This window comes from Anthonomus grandis, chromosome 22 (assembly GCF_022605725.1).
Source record: "Anthonomus grandis grandis chromosome 22, icAntGran1.3, whole genome shotgun sequence".
NCBI classification, from domain to species: Eukaryota; Metazoa; Arthropoda; class Insecta; order Coleoptera; family Curculionidae; genus Anthonomus; species Anthonomus grandis.
In genome coordinates, this window is record NC_065567.1 from 43,116,653 (window position 1) to 43,135,815 (window position 19,163).

General features: G+C 32.8%; 2 protein-coding genes across 3 annotated transcripts in view; one reads left to right on the forward strand and one right to left on the reverse strand.

Moving 5' to 3' along the window:
- LOC126748328 (uncharacterized) overlaps positions 1-19,163 on the reverse strand; it is a 154,209-nt gene that overhangs the window by 84,284 nt on the left and 50,762 nt on the right. For both annotated transcript variants that reach the window (XM_050457480.1, XM_050457479.1), the window contains exon 2: positions 433-751. In XM_050457480.1, coding sequence (XP_050313437.1) covers positions 433-511 — 79 coding nt within the window. In that variant the 5' untranslated portion in view covers positions 512-751. The remainder of the gene's footprint in view (positions 1-432; positions 752-19,163) is intronic.
- Positions 1-19,163, forward strand: part of LOC126748327 (uncharacterized) — a 410,960-nt gene that overhangs the window by 73,609 nt on the left and 318,188 nt on the right. The window lies entirely within an intron of this gene.

Here is a 19,163-nt window from a genome sequence, read left to right on the forward strand (position 1 = left end):
AATCGATAAATTGTTTTTACCTAATGTAAATTAATGCAAAATATCAGACATCCACTAAAAACAGATACCCACTTTTAAATGTTTTATTAGGTGTTGTTAATAGCTGTAAATGATGTATTCAAAATAATTAAATATAAATATCAAGCCATGCAAAACGTGCCAAAATAAACAAAAAATACCATAGGAACTCTGAGATCTTTTGCCCTAGGTAATTAATACATGCAAGTCTATTGTTTTGACACACAATGATGAACTTTAAAGTGCAATAGGAACTAAAAAACGTCTAGAATAGGTAATCTACATACAATCATGAAAACAAATTATCATTGGTACCCGAATTAATTAGAATAAAATGTTAACCTAATATAAAAAGTGTTTGTTTATGGCGAAGCAATAACATACAGTAAAAAATATAAACAAAACTCAACAAACCTTGTTTTTGTGTAGCACCCAAAGTAATACAACACGTAACCAATAAACAAACGAACAGCATTAAGTCCGCACACTCCATTACTGATGGTGGTCGACGTTTTCTCTCACACTTGCGGTACCGAACAGATGGTAGGATCGTATGGTACTATGAGTATCCTTGGGTTATTAATATGCTCCTTGCCATACATCTGCCTATACCTGCTTTACCTCTCTTTCTATTCTTTACGGTGCGTGTTTAAGAGAAAATGAGAGACATTGCATCTTCTACAGTATTATAGGTCGATTCCCCTAGCTTAGATTTAGTTTCGACTTTGGTTACCTGAAAATATTTAAATTTATGACAATTAACGAGGGAGGAAGGTTGGTTTTTACAAATATAATGGTTAATATGTTAAGTTGTCAATAATACCCTTAAATACATTGAGAACGAGGTATAGTTATACTTTAAGAATTACGATATCAACTATGTGTTAAAAGTTAATTTTAACAATTTATTTTATTTTATGATTTTATGGAATCGAAGTTTATGGTTGTCAAACGAATAATACCTTTTTTCTCAAGTAAATAATTTTTGCCTGAACTTTCTCCCAAATCCCAACATGTGTTTTTACCTACTTTTTAAGAAATGCCTTTGTTACCAGTTTAGCTTAAGTGCACTTAAAAATCCATTTTTCTCCTCAAGTTCACTTAAGTGTTGGCCCCATGACACACGTGCATCCCACATTTTTACCCAACATTTCACCCCGAGTCCCACGAGAAAAAATCAGTATTCACTCCGTCGCCGCAAAAAGAAGTACCTACTCTCGCGCCCCCGAAACACAAGGTTTCTTTCACCAGTGAAGGAATTCACAAAGCTTAAAGTACCGAGAAAATAAGTTAGTCAAGAGCAAGTTGGCGCAAGCAATTCCTCTCTCTCTCACTCTCTTCCGTTTAAGTATTTGTCTAAAGTTCATATATGTATACCTAATTGTTACGATAAAGTAGTTTAAGTTATGTAAAAAGGTCTATAGTGAATAAGTGTGCGTAAAGGTGGAAAACTGAACTGAAAGTGAGTGCAACGTTGTGAGTGCAACAGTGGTTGTCAATAGCTGCACAAACCAAGGTGACGTTAGTGCTAATGCCGTTCCTGGTTCCTGCTAAGTTCCTGCTATTGGTCTTGTGATTCTGGAAGGCTGGTAACGTCAACTAATATTGTAAACCCTGTTAAATAACTAACTTCAACATTGTAAATCGTTCATTAGTCTATACCTGTAAATTATTACTAACCAAAAGGTACAATAAACCCTTATGTAATCGTAAATCACAACTGTGTAATTTATTGAACTGGACCTATGTCATCGAAGGGCTCGTCAATGCAGTAGCCGTTGCTCGAGCAGGTATAGGTAGGTTTTTAAGAAACCCTAATCTATATTCACTATGTGCGCAGAAGATGTGTCCTTATTTTTTCTTTTAGTCATTAGTTTGAGCTATCATAGATTTTTAATGTGTTAAAATAAAACTCATATACCTTATAAGGGAGTTTCATGAGTCATAAATAAAAGGGGGGTTATAGTTGAGGCTATCCCTGTTAATTTCCTTTAACATCGAGTTTCTTCATCGTTTTTGAATTATTTTTGTTCTTGTTCTTCAAATGCAAAAAAGTAACTTTAAATGTCTACAACAATATCTTCATTTGGAAAACAACTCTCCTGAGCATTATTAAAACTTAGTAACTCGATTTTAATGGTTTTGAGAAAATGCAATTTAATGTTTTTTGTTTAGCCTTCCTTCTACGTAATATGAAGAAATAAACTAAAGGGGATATATGGGTTAAAAAGATGACTTAATTTATGAATGATGGAAATTTTATGAATAGTAGATTATTTATATGATAATATAGAGTTACTTTTTTGTTTTGACTTTGCAATTATTAAATACATTTACAGAATTAGTAGAAATAAAACAATTCCATTTATGTGCATTTTAATATACGTATCAATAGAAAATATATGAGGAGCAGACTTGCAAAATGCGGTTTGTCCAAAATTGTATATTTTCAGGAAACATCAAAAACTGGTGCTACGAATCGGTCTTTCTTACCGAGTTAGGACTTTTACCAAAAAATTAGGAAAATTTAGGATAAGTAAATACTAGAATGGCAGACTAGAAGAAGCAAAAGTAACTTTGGTTTAAATCTACTTTTGTCCCTTTTTTTATGACCTAATTCCTGTAATTCTATTTGATCGAATCTTGCTCGTGGTTTTAGGAGTGATTAAAACTTTTTTGCCTCATCCGAATTGCGATATAGTAACTCAGTTTTCAGCAAAATATTATGGGTGGAACTTTTTTTCTTTAACAAAAGTCTTCGGTAAGAATAAATGCCAGTCACTTTTTTCAGATGCAGCAAAAGTTTTTTTATGTCAAGTAAATGCCAGTCAGTTCCAAGTTCTTGTACACCACCCACTTTGGTGTAGATATCCCAATATTGATCTTGAGTTTTTATAATACTATGAAACCTTAAGCTTTTTTCAATGCGTCCAAAGATACGATCGGCGGGAAGATAAGAGTGACCTCTAATTGGAAATATAATTTCTATGTCCCTAATCTGCTCACATGAAAACGTTTGAAGCCAAAACATTAAAGCATGCACAACATGATAATTTTTATTTTGTCCTCCACACCCATCTGCAAAAAAAACGGATTTTCGTCGCATTGTCTGGAAATGTAAGTTTTTTCAAAAAATGGATAAGAGCGGAAGATATCTCAGTCGCCCCTCTACCTGCTTGGTGCTCCATCCACGTATAGAATACTGGGTCTTTACAATTAAGTTTGGTAATGCAAAAAAAAGTATATTGACAGCTGTTGGGCGTAAAATGCCTCCTGAATAGGGATCTTGGGTTATACCTGAACTTATTGCAGATCAAAGCAATATGAAATCAAAGTCAAAGTCAAAGTCAAAAAAGTTTATTACCAAAAAAATAGTTATAAATATAATTATAGCTACATGAGAAAATAAAATTGACAATTTCTGGTAAAAGGAACTGCTTCGCCATTATATAAAACCGATAGCGCAATTTGCGTGAAACAGGCCTTGAAAACATTATAAATAAACACAAAAAAATCTTAATTAACCTAAAAAAGAACAAAACTAAAACTAAAAAGGGTAGAAACAAAAAATGGCAAAGCAATTTGGCTGGCATGCGACGGAAGGCAACAAGAATAGACAAAAAAGAACCATAAAAGAAAGATTGGATAGGCCAGCTTATCTTTGGTCTTAGTTGATTTTGCAGTTTATACTACTATGTATCTACTACTAGTCATACTACCAGCACAGATATAACCAGCTAACGCAAGTTGCGTTAGCTAGTTATATCCGCGCTACCAGGCATCTCGTTGGGAGTCGAGAAGAATTTGCTTAACCTTGGTGTAAAATTTATTAAATGACAAATCTTTGATATTATTTGGCAAGTTATTCCACATTGTAACTCCGACAACCGAAAATGACTTGTGGAAGTTACTTGTTCTATGTTGAGGTATCCTAAAATTTCGAACATTACGAGTATTGTGTAAATGCGAGAGATGCCCCCTTATTTAAATAACTTATTTAAATAAGGGGGTTGACCCGACTTTATTATTTTATATATAAAGGCATATATGTGTAATTTTCTTCTCCTTTCCATATTTAAAATAGAATTTATGTTTAAATAAGGTGTGATATGCTCCCGATAGGCAGCGCTATAAGAAAATCTTATACAGCTATTTTGCAATTTTTGTATAGATCTAGAAAGCTCAGATGTTATAGAATTAGAATATACGATATCACCGTAGTCGAGTAAGGAGAGAATGAGGCTATTGCAGAGATAATATTTGGTTTTATTCTTTAAGACATTTTTAAATCTGTACAGATTTCTAAGACGCATATAGCCTATATTTAATTTGTTTTTAATGTGTGTCTCAAAACAAAAGTTAGAATCTAAAGTCAATCCTAATATTTTCACTTCATTGACAACTGGAATTTTTTCTCCATTAATCTCAATATTTATACTTTCATATAAGTGTCTCAGAATTCCTGACTTACAGCCATATAAAATGATGTTAGATTTAGCAGGGTTAATTTTTAAGTTATGCTCATTGGAAAAATTAACTATGTTTAGTATATCCGATTTAATTTTTTGCTCAGAAATATTAAAATTTAAAAAATTTAATGGCATGTATATTTGAGAATCATCAGCATATTGTTGTAATTTACAATGTTCAATACAGTTAGGCATATCCGCAACATAAATCGAAAATAAAAGAGGTCCCAATATGGAGCCCTGAGGAACACCAACTTCCAAATCAAGATACCCTGAGTGCTCCAAACTTCCATTGTTGGTTTTTAACAACACCGAATGTGATCTATTTTTAAGATAGGAATCAAAAAAAGAAACTGTAGATTCGGAACAACCAAAATATCCCAACTTTGCAAGGAGCATTGAGTGATTTATAGTATCAAATGCTTTGCTAAAATCAAGCACCGCCATGCAAGTACTTTGTTTATGTTCTTCGTTAAGTCTTATATTATCTAACATTCCCACCAGACTAGTAGTTGTACTATAATTCATCCTAAATCCCGATTGCGTATCTGGAAGTATACCAAATGAGTTAACAAAATTATAAAGTTGTTGGTGAATATGCTTTTCTAGAATTTTAGAAACTACTGATAAAATACTTATAGGCCTTATGTCTTTTAGTTCTTTCGGATTAGAGATTTTTGAAATAGGTCTTATAAGTGCTTTTTTCCAGATATCAGGATATACATTTGTAAGAATGCAAGTATTTAAAATGTTTAGAAGTGGTTTTTTACAAAAAGGTAGGCAAAGCTTGATATCATTTATACAAAGTCCGTCAGCTCCTATAGCATTTGATTTTATGGTCTTAATTATACTGTTAACCCTTTCTTCATCGAGAAGACTTAAATTTAATTCTTGAATACTATTATTCCATTTATTTTCATTGTAAAAATTTAATTTGGTTTGTGATATATTATTGTTAATTTGGTTAACGCATTGAGAAAAATAATTATTTAGGGCTTCTGGATTACTAAAATTACAAGGCAGATCGGTATTCTTTGATTTAGTTAGATGTAGTTTATTAGCATTTATCCAAAAATCACGATTTTTTTTTGTAGAAAGTGTGTTAAAATATGATATTTTTTCCCGCTGAATAGCATGTTTTGTATAGTTTCGCAATTGCCTATAATAGTTTAAATTTAACTCAGTTTTATTTTTTTTATATTTTCGCAGTGCTTTATCTCGGAGCTTCATAAGCAATTTAATATTGTCTGTTATCCAAGGAGTAAATGGTTTATTTTTAATATTTTTAGTCTTAATTGGCGCATGTTTATCAACTAAACAAAGTATATTGTTGTTAAAAGCCACAAGTTTATCGTTAACGGAATTTAGGTAATATATACTATCCCAATTAAGTCTTAAAGCGTCATGCTCAAATAAATCCGTATTAATAACACTATAGTTCCTATATTTCATTTTAAAATGTCCCTCTTTACTTTTAGGAAACTCAAGACAACAGAATACTAAGTTGTGATCACTAATGGTTTGTGACAAAGACAACAAACCGACACCATTTATTGGGAAATGTTTATTTATAATAATGACATCAAGTAGGGTACTTGTATTGTTAGATATATTCCATCTTGTAGGCTCGGTTATTACTTGATTTAAATCAAATGTATTTAAGAGCGCTAAAAATCTGTCAGAAAGTCTACACTTCTTAAGTAAATTAATATTAATATCCCCCATAAAAACCACATGATCAAATAAAGGAACAATATTTGTAAATAGATCCTCAAGGGAATCAAAAAAACTGTTATTATCTGATGAAGGTGGACGATATATCACGGTAAACAAAATATTTTTGCTAGAAATCTGAGTTTTTATGCTTAAGAATTCGAAGTTCTGTGGCGGATTGTGAATGTGATAAACTTCAAAATTAACATATTTTTTAACATAAAACCCGACCCCACCGCCACGCCCTAATCGATCTTTCCTGACGAAATTATAACCCTCAATTTGATGTGCCAAGTTATCAGTATAAGCCGTCAACCAGGTCTCAGTCAATCCCAAAATGTCAAAATTATTATCAGTTATGTAATTTACAAATTCATCGAATCCAGTATTAAGGGACCGAATATTGAGATGACCACATAAAAACTTATTATTGGATTTTAATAATTGATCCGTATTAAGACCAACCTGGCCATTTCCGTCATTATCATCCATTACAAAAAACAAGATTGCTCCTATTACCCTCCGTCAGCACTCCACGCCAATGCCATGCCCCCGAAAAATAACTAGCTAACCTAGCCATATCCATAAAAAATAAAACTAAGAATAACATTAAAAAAAAAAAAAGTTGCCACCACACATAAAACTATGCTATGTATATAAAAAACTAAGGCACATGTATATAAAAAAATTAACGAAGATGAAATTAATTCCCTAATAGAGTCGGGTATTCCGAATATAAATTTAGTTTATATATATCCCATTAAAAAATGTTAAGCTTCAACCTTATAGACTAGTAACTGTATTAAATTTTCTTTTCAACAACAGCCTTCTTACTATGCTACTTACTATGCTATTACGGATTGACAAAAAAAAAATTAACCGGTTTCTGCCAAAAAATTTAAAAAAAGTAAATAAACAATAGCATTATTCTATCATACCTGAAATGTCTTTCTACCTTAGAAACAATTTAAAAAAAAATGTCACATTATTAATTCATTCTAAAATTTAACAAAAAAGAAAAAACATATCAGACCAAAAATAATGAAATTATAGAAAATTAAATTATAGAAAACTAATCGCAAGAGCACTCTTACACTGTGCCTTTTTTTAGATTAAATTTTTATGGTAGATTGAAAAGGCAAATCAAAACAGATGAGAATTAACAGCGCCTAACCGAATAATGTTTTATATAATAGGTAATGTTTTTCTTAAATTATAATTAGCATAATATGGTTACGTTATAAATCTGCATCGAGAAGGGAAAAAATATGTGCACTGCATATATAAAAAAATAATAATAATAGTACCTACTTGAAAATATACGGAAGGTAGCACCCTCACTCATAACTGCACCGGAACTACACTCTGAAGATCCGCTTCCGAAGAAATTTCCACCTTTTTGTTTTCAGAAGACACAAACACTTTACCGTTTTTTGTCCAACACGAATTTTTAAAGTGCGCCCTTGCGTTTTTATACAACTTAGCATTTTCCGAGGTTAAAAGTTCCGTGATTAGAATTTTAGTACCTTTAAAATGTTTTTTATTGTAGAATACTAAATCGCGGAGCCACCGCTGGCAGAACGAAACAACTACTGGTCTTGGTTTATCAGGTGTAGTATTTGGCTAAATGGTATTGGGATCTTCAACTTTCATTAATTTATGAAATTGTGATGCACGGAATTTATGCACTTTTAGTTCAGTAGATAACTTTTGTTTTTGTGTAGCAATTTGAGACATACCAATTTTGGTTTGTGTTCTAACGCAGTAGCTACAGACATCAGTAGCGGGACTACCGAATCCTATATTAAAGTATTTACTAAGCACCCGGCTGAAATATTTGTAATTTACTTTCAGATTCTTTGGTGCTTTTTTATTATATAATTGCCAAAGTATAGAAATGTTGTATTCTGATGATACATAAATCCGTCGAGACTTTTTCTTCCATAGTGCCTTTCCTTTCCTTGTAACTGATTAACAAAAGATCTTACAGCATTCAGTTTATACACAAACTTAAAAGTGCGTCTATCCCCTCCCCTTTTTTTCTGTTAAAACTGTTTCCCCACTTTGCACTTTCCTGCAAATGGTATTCACCCTCCTCTGACCAACATTGTAAACAGCCATTATAAACTTCTGACAAACCTGCAATTTTTGTTGCTTAACGAAAACCTAAAAAAAATTTGGTGAAACATTCAAACTAAAAAAATATTTAATTTTAATAGGTAAAAAAAAATTCAAATCCATATTTAAAAAAAAATGTATATGACAGCGTGGGGATTTGAGCACTTTTAGTTTAACTTACACAATATTTTACTGCAAAAGAGTGAGGTTTTCCATCAGCCTTGCGACACCTCCATGGCTAAAATTCCATCTTGAACGGTTTTATTGGATTTTCTATAAAAAACTTCCCGAAGTTTAATTACATCTTCTCGATTCACTTGCTGACATTTTAAATTTGAATTATTTTTATGGTTGCAAGCTATATCAAATTGCTCTAAATCGGGATCATGGTTTGAATACCTTAAAATAGTATAAAGTCGTAACAAAAAGAAATAAGTATTAAAAAATAAATTCATACCTCACTTGTTTTTTTCTTTCCCTAGTTGTTAAATTAATTTGCCGCTTTCGGCTACCCCGGCACTATCACCAACAAAGTGCTCACCATCTAGAGACTCCATTGTGATTTAAACTTCACGAAAAAGTTATAAAACAAACACAAAATACTTGTACATAAACTAAAACCACAGCGACAGAAATTAGGTTATGAAACAAACATGTTTACATCTGGACCAAACGCGATTTGTTTGTCTTGTGGACAAAATACTTTTTGTTTGTCTAAAGGTGATGGACTAAATGCATTTTGCATGTCTAGGGGATTTTCGCAATATATTTTAAATGGTACAAAATTCGATTTGAACGTCTAAAGTGATGTAAAATGATAGAAATTCGGTTAAATAATGTTGCGCAACCTTTAGTTCAAAATGTGAAAATTTGGACAAACTGCGTTTTGCAACTCTTCTCCTCATATTGTGTATCCTTCAGGTAATCAATGATATTTGAATTAAATTGTTGAAGATAATATAATTCAAATAAAAATTATATCAAAACTTAAAATTACTCAGCCATAACCAAATCTTGGAAATGAAAAATATATGCTTTTGAAAAAATAATTTAACATTATTATTTTAAATTGCATTTTAAACAGAACCAAAATTATTTAGGGAAAAGAAATTATTCGATTTGAATAATTATTGTTAAAATTCTTCATCTCTTGGTGTGGATAGATCTGAAGCAAATTCAGTTACTGGCAAGTCATTCCAAAATAAGGTAGGTATTGAAAATTTTGTCTATCTTTGCAGCATTTATAACCCTATTTGCTGTTTCCTTTGGAGGAATAGTAAGGGAATATTTTGTTTTTAAAAAAATGCCTCAAAGAATTTCGACATATTTTGTGTAAAATATGTCTTATAGAATAAACACTTGAACGAATAGAATAAACACTTGGATAATTTCTTAAATTCTGCAATTCGGACGTCCTCCAGTAATAGTATCGTACAACTTGTTCCACACTTCCGACGTTGTCTAGATCCGTCAGTAAACGGAATAAAATCTTCAAGATTTAATATCACTGCGATATTGTTAATAGCAGATTTATTTATAACATCTATTAGGTCATTAAAATCTAAAATCTCATTCCTTTTTTTCCACTCATGGCTAATCTAGGCATGTACTGAGTCGGCCTTCATAAAGGACCTGGTTCAAAATACTTTATTGTTATTTTATCTGGTCCCCATTCTTGATTTGCAATGTTTACTAATGATGAAAATAGGACCCAGTTATTATTTTGAGCCGAGCAGTTATCTGACCAAAATATAAACTCAGTAACAGCTGCATTTGAATTTTTAATTACATGGTAAAAGGTGGAAGCTGCATCTGGAGCATTTCTTCCTCGGATGGATTCATGCCACAGTAAGCGTAGGTTTTTTCCGGCATGTAAAGGCGCAAATATTTCATTGAATGCGACTAGTCTGGACACAAAGAAGGAGTTTTTCTCTGTCATACTGTCTGCATATCAACTGTAAAAAATATTGGTATTACTGGACCATTTATTATTTTTATCTTGAGTATATGCCTCTCTTGCACTAACATATCTTTCACGGTGAATTTTAAAATTATTGCAAATGTCACTGTAACTTTTATTTCATGTTGATTTTCTTCATGCTGGTCGGTATTTTTTCTCGCTGTCACGTGGTATTTTGCAAGACGGCTTACGCAATTTTCTTCATCCTGATGTTGCTTATATATGGAACATTTACCACATTCATCTTGAGAGGTTGTAGCAAAAGATATATTTAAAGTATCAAAAGTTTGGCGGTATTTCTCATATGATACCTTTTGGATGCTGCTGCAAAAATCGGACCCTATTTTCCTTATTGATAAATCACAAGGTAAATACCTCCTTTTTGGGGCATGCAATAACTTATAATGGGAGATAACGGGTTTATATTTCTCAACGAGATTTTTAATTTCTTCATCTAGCCTGTCTTTATTTTCAATTTTTTGTTGCCTAGCTTTTTCACCTCTTTCATCCCTTATTTTAGTTATTCCTTGATTTTTCTTTTTAGATGAGATAAAATGTGTAATTTGTCCATCTGTTTTCATGCCAAGTGTTTTTAAAAACATGGGTTTACATACTGGTATTTTCTCCTCATTATTAGTGCTAATCAGAGGTTTGGACACGTGGTAGTAAATATGATAAGGTAACATTTCTCGAAAAATCCCCAGGTGTATTAGTCACAGTTCGACATTTAACAACGTTTTGTTTTATGTGTGCAAAAAATATCTTTGAGAAAAATTTAATGAAGAGAAATGCTTAATACTTTTAATCTTGCTTCATCTGTTATCTGCTAGGAGCATTTTTGACGACAATTTTGATAACAGACTCCTTATTCTGTGTTTTTCTTATTGATCTTTTTTTATCACTTTTATTATATTCTTCTCCATTAATTACCCCTATCACAAGATTTTCAATACTATCTTTTATCGCATCTTCATTACTTCTCGCATATTATATCATACTAACAAATATATATTATAATCACTATAAGCATTAATAGGGATGCAGAAATAAATAGCACCGCGTCACATCGCGCGCGCCCAAAAATCTATAATTTTTGCAACTTCAAAACCTAGCAACTCAAGTTACTAGCTTGTGTTGTTGCATTTTAAAAATTTCTATCTTCCGTCTGTTGGGGTCTAATATAGTAACTTAAATTACTAGTATATGATATGGTAACAAAACGATTTTTGTAAGTTACTAGAAAAAGCAGGTTGTGTAACTTTGGTTGTAACTCTTAGAGACAAATTACTAATAGCCCCATATGAGAAATTTTACGTACGTTTCAATTATGGATACAGACTTACAACCTAGTAACTAGAGTTACTATGTTCTAAAAATGCACAAGAGACGTGTGTCCAAGTTAAAAAAATATTCTAGATTTCGGGTCCAATACATACTTGCACATCTCCAGTCGCACAATTAGCATATTCATCTTTCTTTTACCATTGTAACTTTTAGTAAAATAATACTTCTTGAAAATTAAGTTTTTTCACTTAAGGATGCAATCGGGATGCTAAAGTTTTAGACGAAGGACATACTCCTTACTTTTTCTTTTGAAATGCTATGAACTTTTAGAAAGTGGTAACCAAGCAGATGTCAGATTGGGATTACAATGGATGAGATATAACGACTTAACATTAAACAATCCGGACAATTTTTGAAAATAAAATATTAGACCAAGTGTTTTAGTTTCCTTTTTTTAAAAGTGTACATGACTTCTATTTCTTTTTTCATTTTTTTAGCACTTCTATGTTTGTAATGTGAGCTGACTCTGTTATTCTGAATATTCTATACAGCCACATCTCAAATGCTTCCATAATTTTAATTGGGGCTTCTGTGAGTGTCCAGGATTCTACGCCATACAATAAAATAGAAAGGCGCAATTATGGCGCCTAATTTTCGTTTTTTAAGAGACATGTTTTGTTTTCAAAATACCGGGCTATAATTTTTATATAAAAAAACAGAGATGGTGTGGTTTCCTATGTTAAAGATCACTTAGATGTAGACTTAATTGCATTTGATCCTAATAACTAAAGAACTTGAATATATCTTTTTAAAAATAATATATAATTTGTATGTAGTATTATGTTTAGGAAACTTTAATATTAACTCATATAATCTTGTACAGATACTTAACGAACCAACTCGCTTAACTCAAAATTCAAGCAAGCTTATAGATCCAATTTTTATCAGTGATACCACATTGGTATACTCTGGTACACTCTCTGCCGATACAATTTCTGATCACAGACTCGGTTTTGTTGACTTAAAACTAAAATCTAATAAACCTTTATCAAAACTTGTTACGTATCGTTGTTTTAATTTTTTTTTTGTCCGATCTCTGCAATTTGCCTTGGATGGATATTATTTATGAGAACGATATAGGCAAAACATTACTTCTTTTTAAATTTTTAAACACACTTTTTGATATTTATGCTCCCTTTAAAGAATCTAGACATGGGCGGAGTTAGGGGGGGGTCTTGGGGGGGCTTAGCCCCCTTTAAAATGAAATTAGCTCCTCCAAAAAAATTGTTCAAAACGTAAAAAAACAGAAAGTATAAGACTTAAAAAATATGTGGTTGAAGCTTCCACTTCCGCAGTACACGAAGAAACGTTCTTAAATTCACCTTTGATAAAAAATGAGGCACAAAAGTTTTGGCTAATTTCAATTTATTATAGGTCTCTCGACAATATAATAAATCATCTAAAAATAAGATTTTCTTCCGAAAGTCAGAAATTAACTAAATCTGTCTTCAATTGTTTGCAGATGGATTTTGATGGTAGTTTGGAAATCGAATCGATAAGGAGCTATTAAAAACTGAAATGACCGTTATTGGGAATTGCATAAATAAAAGCCAGAGCCACAACATTACCATTTCTGATACTAAAGTTGTATTAAGAAAAGAGACTTTTCCAAATGCATATACCCTTATGCAAATAGCATTAGTTTTGCCAATTTCTTCAGCGTCCTGCGAACGCTCTTTCTCAACAATGAGAAGAATTAAAAATTGGTTTAGGTCAACGATGGGTCAGGATCGATTTAGTTCTATAGCACTAACCACTCTTAGTATTGAATGTGGTCTAACAAAGTCATTGTCGCCAGATGAAATTTTAAAAGAGTTTTTAAAAAAAGGAAATCGAAAACTTTTATTAGAGTAGTTATAAGATAATTTTATTGGATTTCATTTTATTTAAGGACATTTTAAATAAATTTTGCTTTTACTATTTTTGAAGAATTATTGCGTTTTATTAAAATGATATTGGTTTTGAAGGTGGCAGACAATGGAGAAGTAATATCTAATTGTCGGATTTGCATTGTCTTAATTAATTTAACCAAAGTTAAACACGACGTTTTGGTTGGTAAGTATCTCCAACCGTTACCAAGTGTAAACTGCTAGTTTACACTTAATATAACATTTTAATATAATAATGGTTGGAGATACTTACCAACCGAAACGTCGTGTTTAACTTTGTCTAAATTAATTAAGTCCGACAATTAGATATTAAAATGATATTATTTTGAACTTTGAAATTTTTCTTGAAAGTTTAAATTTTTTTCAAAAACTAGCGACTTTTGACTTTTGGTGTGTATGCAATATACTCCAATACGTATACAGAATGGTTCATACATTATGGATATTGCAATAAAATTCAGAAACGTGTTCCTTGGATGAAACATGAAAATAAAAGTAAAACAAATTCATGATATTATGTAGGTATATAGTACAGCAAATTAGAATAGAAGCTGTTTAAGACTATTCTTTTTTTTTAATAATTTTAAAGGCTCATAAGTGAAAATGAAGGTGCCCACCAAAAAATTTGTTACCTCCGGCGGCGCCTGCGGCGGACTTTTCTTTAATGGCCACCCCCTCGCCTCTTCGTGTAACTCTGCCCCTGGATGGGGGCTTTAGCCCCCCCATTTTTGAGGCTCTAACTTCGCCCATGAATCTAGAGCAGCGTTACTCAAAGTGTGCTCCGCGAAACCTCCGGTAGGGCTCCGCCAGCAAGCATAATAAATAAATGTATGTATTAAAGTGGATCCTATAAGAATAAAGTTACCTAAGATAAAAATTATCAACCAAAACGAAACGCCTACTTATAGGTGTTACTAGTACATATACGAAAATTTAAAATATATATTATTATGTAAATGCGTGACCTATTACATCGAAATGTTACGGCGTTACTCGTACGCCACCATTTGCCCCCAGACTATAAGCAATCGAATGACCTCGGTTTCTCGTGCTCGTGCGTCGTCGCGTGCTTCGGAGAAAATCGTCTGGCTCTCCGAAATTTCTGCGGAATTCGAGATGATTCGATGGTTGCCGGTATAATATAAAGGAAGATTGTTTGGCACGGAGAATTTATTAATCAAACAACGTACCGCAAAATTTACTCACACCGCGCTCAGTATTTTATGTTCGCTTATCTTGTTGTTGTTCGTAGTGGTTGTAAAATCTTGTTATTCGTGCGTCAAGAGATACTATTTGTCATAAAATTGACTAAATCAAATTAGTGTTGAATGGAGCTCTAGCTTAAAGGTATTGCAAAATATGTGGTTCGCTTGGATGATGCGTCAAATTCAAATCAAGGTGATATGACGGCGTCAAGTTCTAGTTTTATGGTTTTAAGTTCTAGTAGTAAAACATCTAATGACACACTGAAAGTTAAAAAACGAAAGTATGACGAATCATACATTAAACTCGGATTTGTTGATTCCAACGGCTTACCTCTTTGTATAAAGGGTGTCATTGAAATGGTGTAAAAAAATTCGGGGGGTGATAGTACTCCTAAAAATTTTAAAAAAAGTTCCTATAACTATAGGGCGGAAAATGCATATTAAGGGAGTTAGGGGCACTGAAAGGGTAAATTTAAAAAACGGTTTTTTGAAATTGTAGGCTTAAAAAACGAGATAAAATTTCAAAAAAAAATCCTCTGCCATAAATTTTGACCCAAAATCAAATGGTGATACTAAAAAATAATTTGGAAAATCGGAAAGGGTAGTTTTTGCAAGGGTAGGGGGTTAATTCGTGAATAACTTTTTTTAGGTTATTTTTTTCGCAACGTGGGTTCATTTTTTAAAAACTACATACTTTTTCCTACAAAAAAGGTACTCTTGTTGCACATCGCCCAGAACGATGGTTTTCGAGAAAATTGAAGGCAAAAAGTTTGCTCTGATGGGTTGCTAACTGGTTAAACAACATAAACCTATGAAAGTTATGGGGTTTCAAAAGTAAACACGAAGTTATTAAATAATTAATTGAAAAATCTAAATTTTATGATTTTTAAAACATCTTATTGCTTTAAAAAACGAAATAAACCAATTACCAAAATTCCTTATTAAAATAATGCATTTCTTAATTCATTCATAGTAAATGTTCAAAGTGACCACCATTCATTTCAATGCAGACATCTGCTCTTCTTCTCCATGATCTGCGTACCCTGTGGAATATCCCTGGGGTTGTACGAATTTGATTGGAACAGTCGATAATGCGTTGACGTAGTTGCTCTTCAGTATTAATCGGCACTGAGTAAACCAAAGTTTTCAAGTGGCCCCAGAAGTAGAAATCTAATGGATTAAGATCTGGTGATCTTGCTGGCCAAGCTTGTGGACCACCACGTCCTATCCAACGCCTCTCAAAAACTTGGTTTAAATGATTCCTCACCGCTAGCGGAAAATGAGCTGGTGCACCATCATGCATAAAATACGTGATCTGCCTCTGTGCTATGGGAACTTCCTCCAAAAGTGCTGGTAGATCATGTATTAGAAAATTAAGGTAACTTTGACCATTTAGCCTAAAATGTTTATTATTATAAATAACAAGCGACTTTTCAAAAGGTGTCAAATTAACCTCGGGGGTAGAAAAAATGGTCCAATAAGTCTATCGCCAAGAATTCCCGCCCAAACATTAACTGAGAATCGAATTTGGTGTCGACTTTCCACAACAGCATGAGGGTTCTCATCGGACCAGTGATGTGTTTTATGGTAATTGAAAATTCCATTTCTTGTAAACCCAGCTTCATCCGTGCATAAAATATTTGCCAAAAAAAGGGGTTCTTGTACCTGTTTTCTTAATAACCAACGACAGAAAATGACTCGAGGGGGATAGTCTGCCGGAGCAAGAGCTTGTACCCTTTGGATGTGATACGGATGCAGGAGTTGAGTCTTAAGAGTCATCCACACAGAATGGCGACTCACGTTTTCCCGCGCTGCAATTCTCCTTACAGATATCCCCGGATCTTCCTCTACATGTGCTAAAATGCGCTCCTCAACATCAGGTGTACGTACCATCAAGTTACGGCCACGGTCTTGGTTTCTATGTCCAAATGAACCTGTGTCTCTTAGGCGCTGATGAATTCTCGCAAATATCCGGTGAGAAGGTGCCCTGCGATTTGGATATTTTTGGACATACAAGCGCTTAGCCAAAAGACCGTTTCCGTTTGCTCTTCCATAAATAAAATGCATATCTGCCAGTTCACACACAGGGTATTCCATAATTTGTGAAATTTTACGTTTACGCACACTTCAACAACAATCAACTGACAAAAATATTTATGAACCAGAACATTTCTTTTGCGTACATGCAAAATAAATAAAGTGATAAGACCGCATACCTTCAATAGCTACGTTTACCCCGCGAGTACCAAATATTCAGTACGCGGACTAAAACCTCTACATATTCTCAAACCTATTAAGTCACAATTTGGAATAATTTACGTGTAAACTTGTCAACTCGCGCACGTTGAGTTTGAGAATAGGGGATTGGGTCCGCGTATTGAATATTTGGTACTCGCGGTGTAAACTAGGCTAATGAATCAAATAAGTATGCATTTAATAAGGAATTTTGGTAATTGGTTTATTTCGTTTTTTTAAAGCAATACGATGTTTTAAAAATCATGAAATTTAGATTTTTCAATTAATTATTTAATAACTACTTGTTTACTTTTGAAACCCCATAACTTTCATAAGTTTATGTTGTTTAACTAGTTAGCAGCCCATCAGAGCAAACTTTTTGCCTTCAATTTTCTAGAAAACCATCGTTCTGGGCGATGTGCAACAAGAGTACCTTTTTTGTAGGAAAAAGTATGTAGTTTTTAAAAAATGAACCCACGTTGCGAAGAAAATAACCTAAAAAAAGTTATTCACGAATTAACCCCCTACCCTTGCAAAAACTACCCTTTCCGATTTTCCAAATTATTTTTCAGTATCACCATTTGATTTTGGGTCAAAATTTATGGCAGAGGATTTTTTTTCGAAATTTTATCTCGTTTTTTAAGCCTACAATTTCAAAAAACCGTTTTTTAAATTTACCCTTTCAGTGCCCCTAACTCCCTTAATATGCATTTTCCACCCTATAGTTATAGGAACTTTTTTTAAAATTTTTAGGAGTACTATCACCCGCCGAATTTTTTTACACCATTTCAATGACACCCTGTATTGTGCAGCAAACTTCTGCCTAATAGTTTCATGGTACCTGCTAAGATGCGCCGACATTTAGAACCTGTACATCCCGACTTCAAAAACAAAAGTAAAGAATTTTTTCTACGTAAAAAAGAACAATTATTAATAAGCCAAAAAACTATGGCGTATGCGAGTCAGACTGTGAATGAAAAGGCCACGGAGGCATCGTATTTGGTTAATTACCGCATTGCCCAAGCAGGAGAAGCGCACACCATCGCTGAAAATCTAATAAAACCATGTGTGGTAGACATAACAAAACGTATGCTCGACGAAAAATCTCTAAAGCATCTTTCTACAGTGCCGCTTTCGAACGATACAGTTACGCGCCGAATTGGGGATATCGCAGCAAACATAAAACAAGAACTTTTACGGCTTCAAAATAACAAATTCGTCTTGCAAATGGATGAGTCGACTGATGTTGCTGGACTGGCCATCTTGCTAGTAATTGTGCGATATCCATATATATCATTCACTCGAAGAAGACTTGCTGATGTGCTCATCGCTGCCTACTAATACAACCAGAGAAGACATTTTTAACACGATTAACATATTTTTTAAAGAAAACCAACTCGATTGGAATGATTGCATTGATATTTGTACCGATGGAGTCAAGGCAATGACAGGTAGAACAGCAGGAGCAATATCACGAATAAAAATGAAAGCGCCAAATTGTAGTTCCAGCCACTGCATCCTGCATAGACAATCACTCGCGGTTAAGAAAATGCCACCCTTTTTTATGACTTTTCTAATTCTTTGCAGGTCTCTAATAAATTATTAATATTGCTCGTATAGATTTTGTATTTTTACAAAACGGCGAATTGGGCAACATAGACTTGCAGGACCTAAATAGTATAGATTTCTAGCAAAAATATTTGTAAAAAATCTTTAACGAATATTGAACAGTTTTTTGTGGAAAATGTTTTTTTTTATAAATGCACAACATTTCTTTATATGCGTTTTAACATTAGTTAAGGGGGAAATCTCAGTCTGCTGTAATATTTAAAAACGGTTATTTTAACCCCCTCGGAATGTCATTATAAATTCGTTTCCTTTAATTATTTAGGAAGATTGTTTTGACTTTAAAAAAAAGTTATATTTAATTAATTTTAAATGTTACTTAATTGTAACGTTAATAATTAAGTAACAGCTAAGTTCAGTAAAGCTAGAGAGACGATTGTCTCAGAGCTGTTGTCCGAATTCATCTCCCAAGGTAAATGGTTAAAAAAAACTTTAGATCACGAAAATCCTATAATTCTTTGTACTTATTGGGTTTACAACTACTATTATTAATTAAGACGATCTATAATATATTCGGGAATTAAACGAGTTGATATTGATGGAAAATTAAATTTACATAAAAATGTTGTGTGCAAACAGATTAATT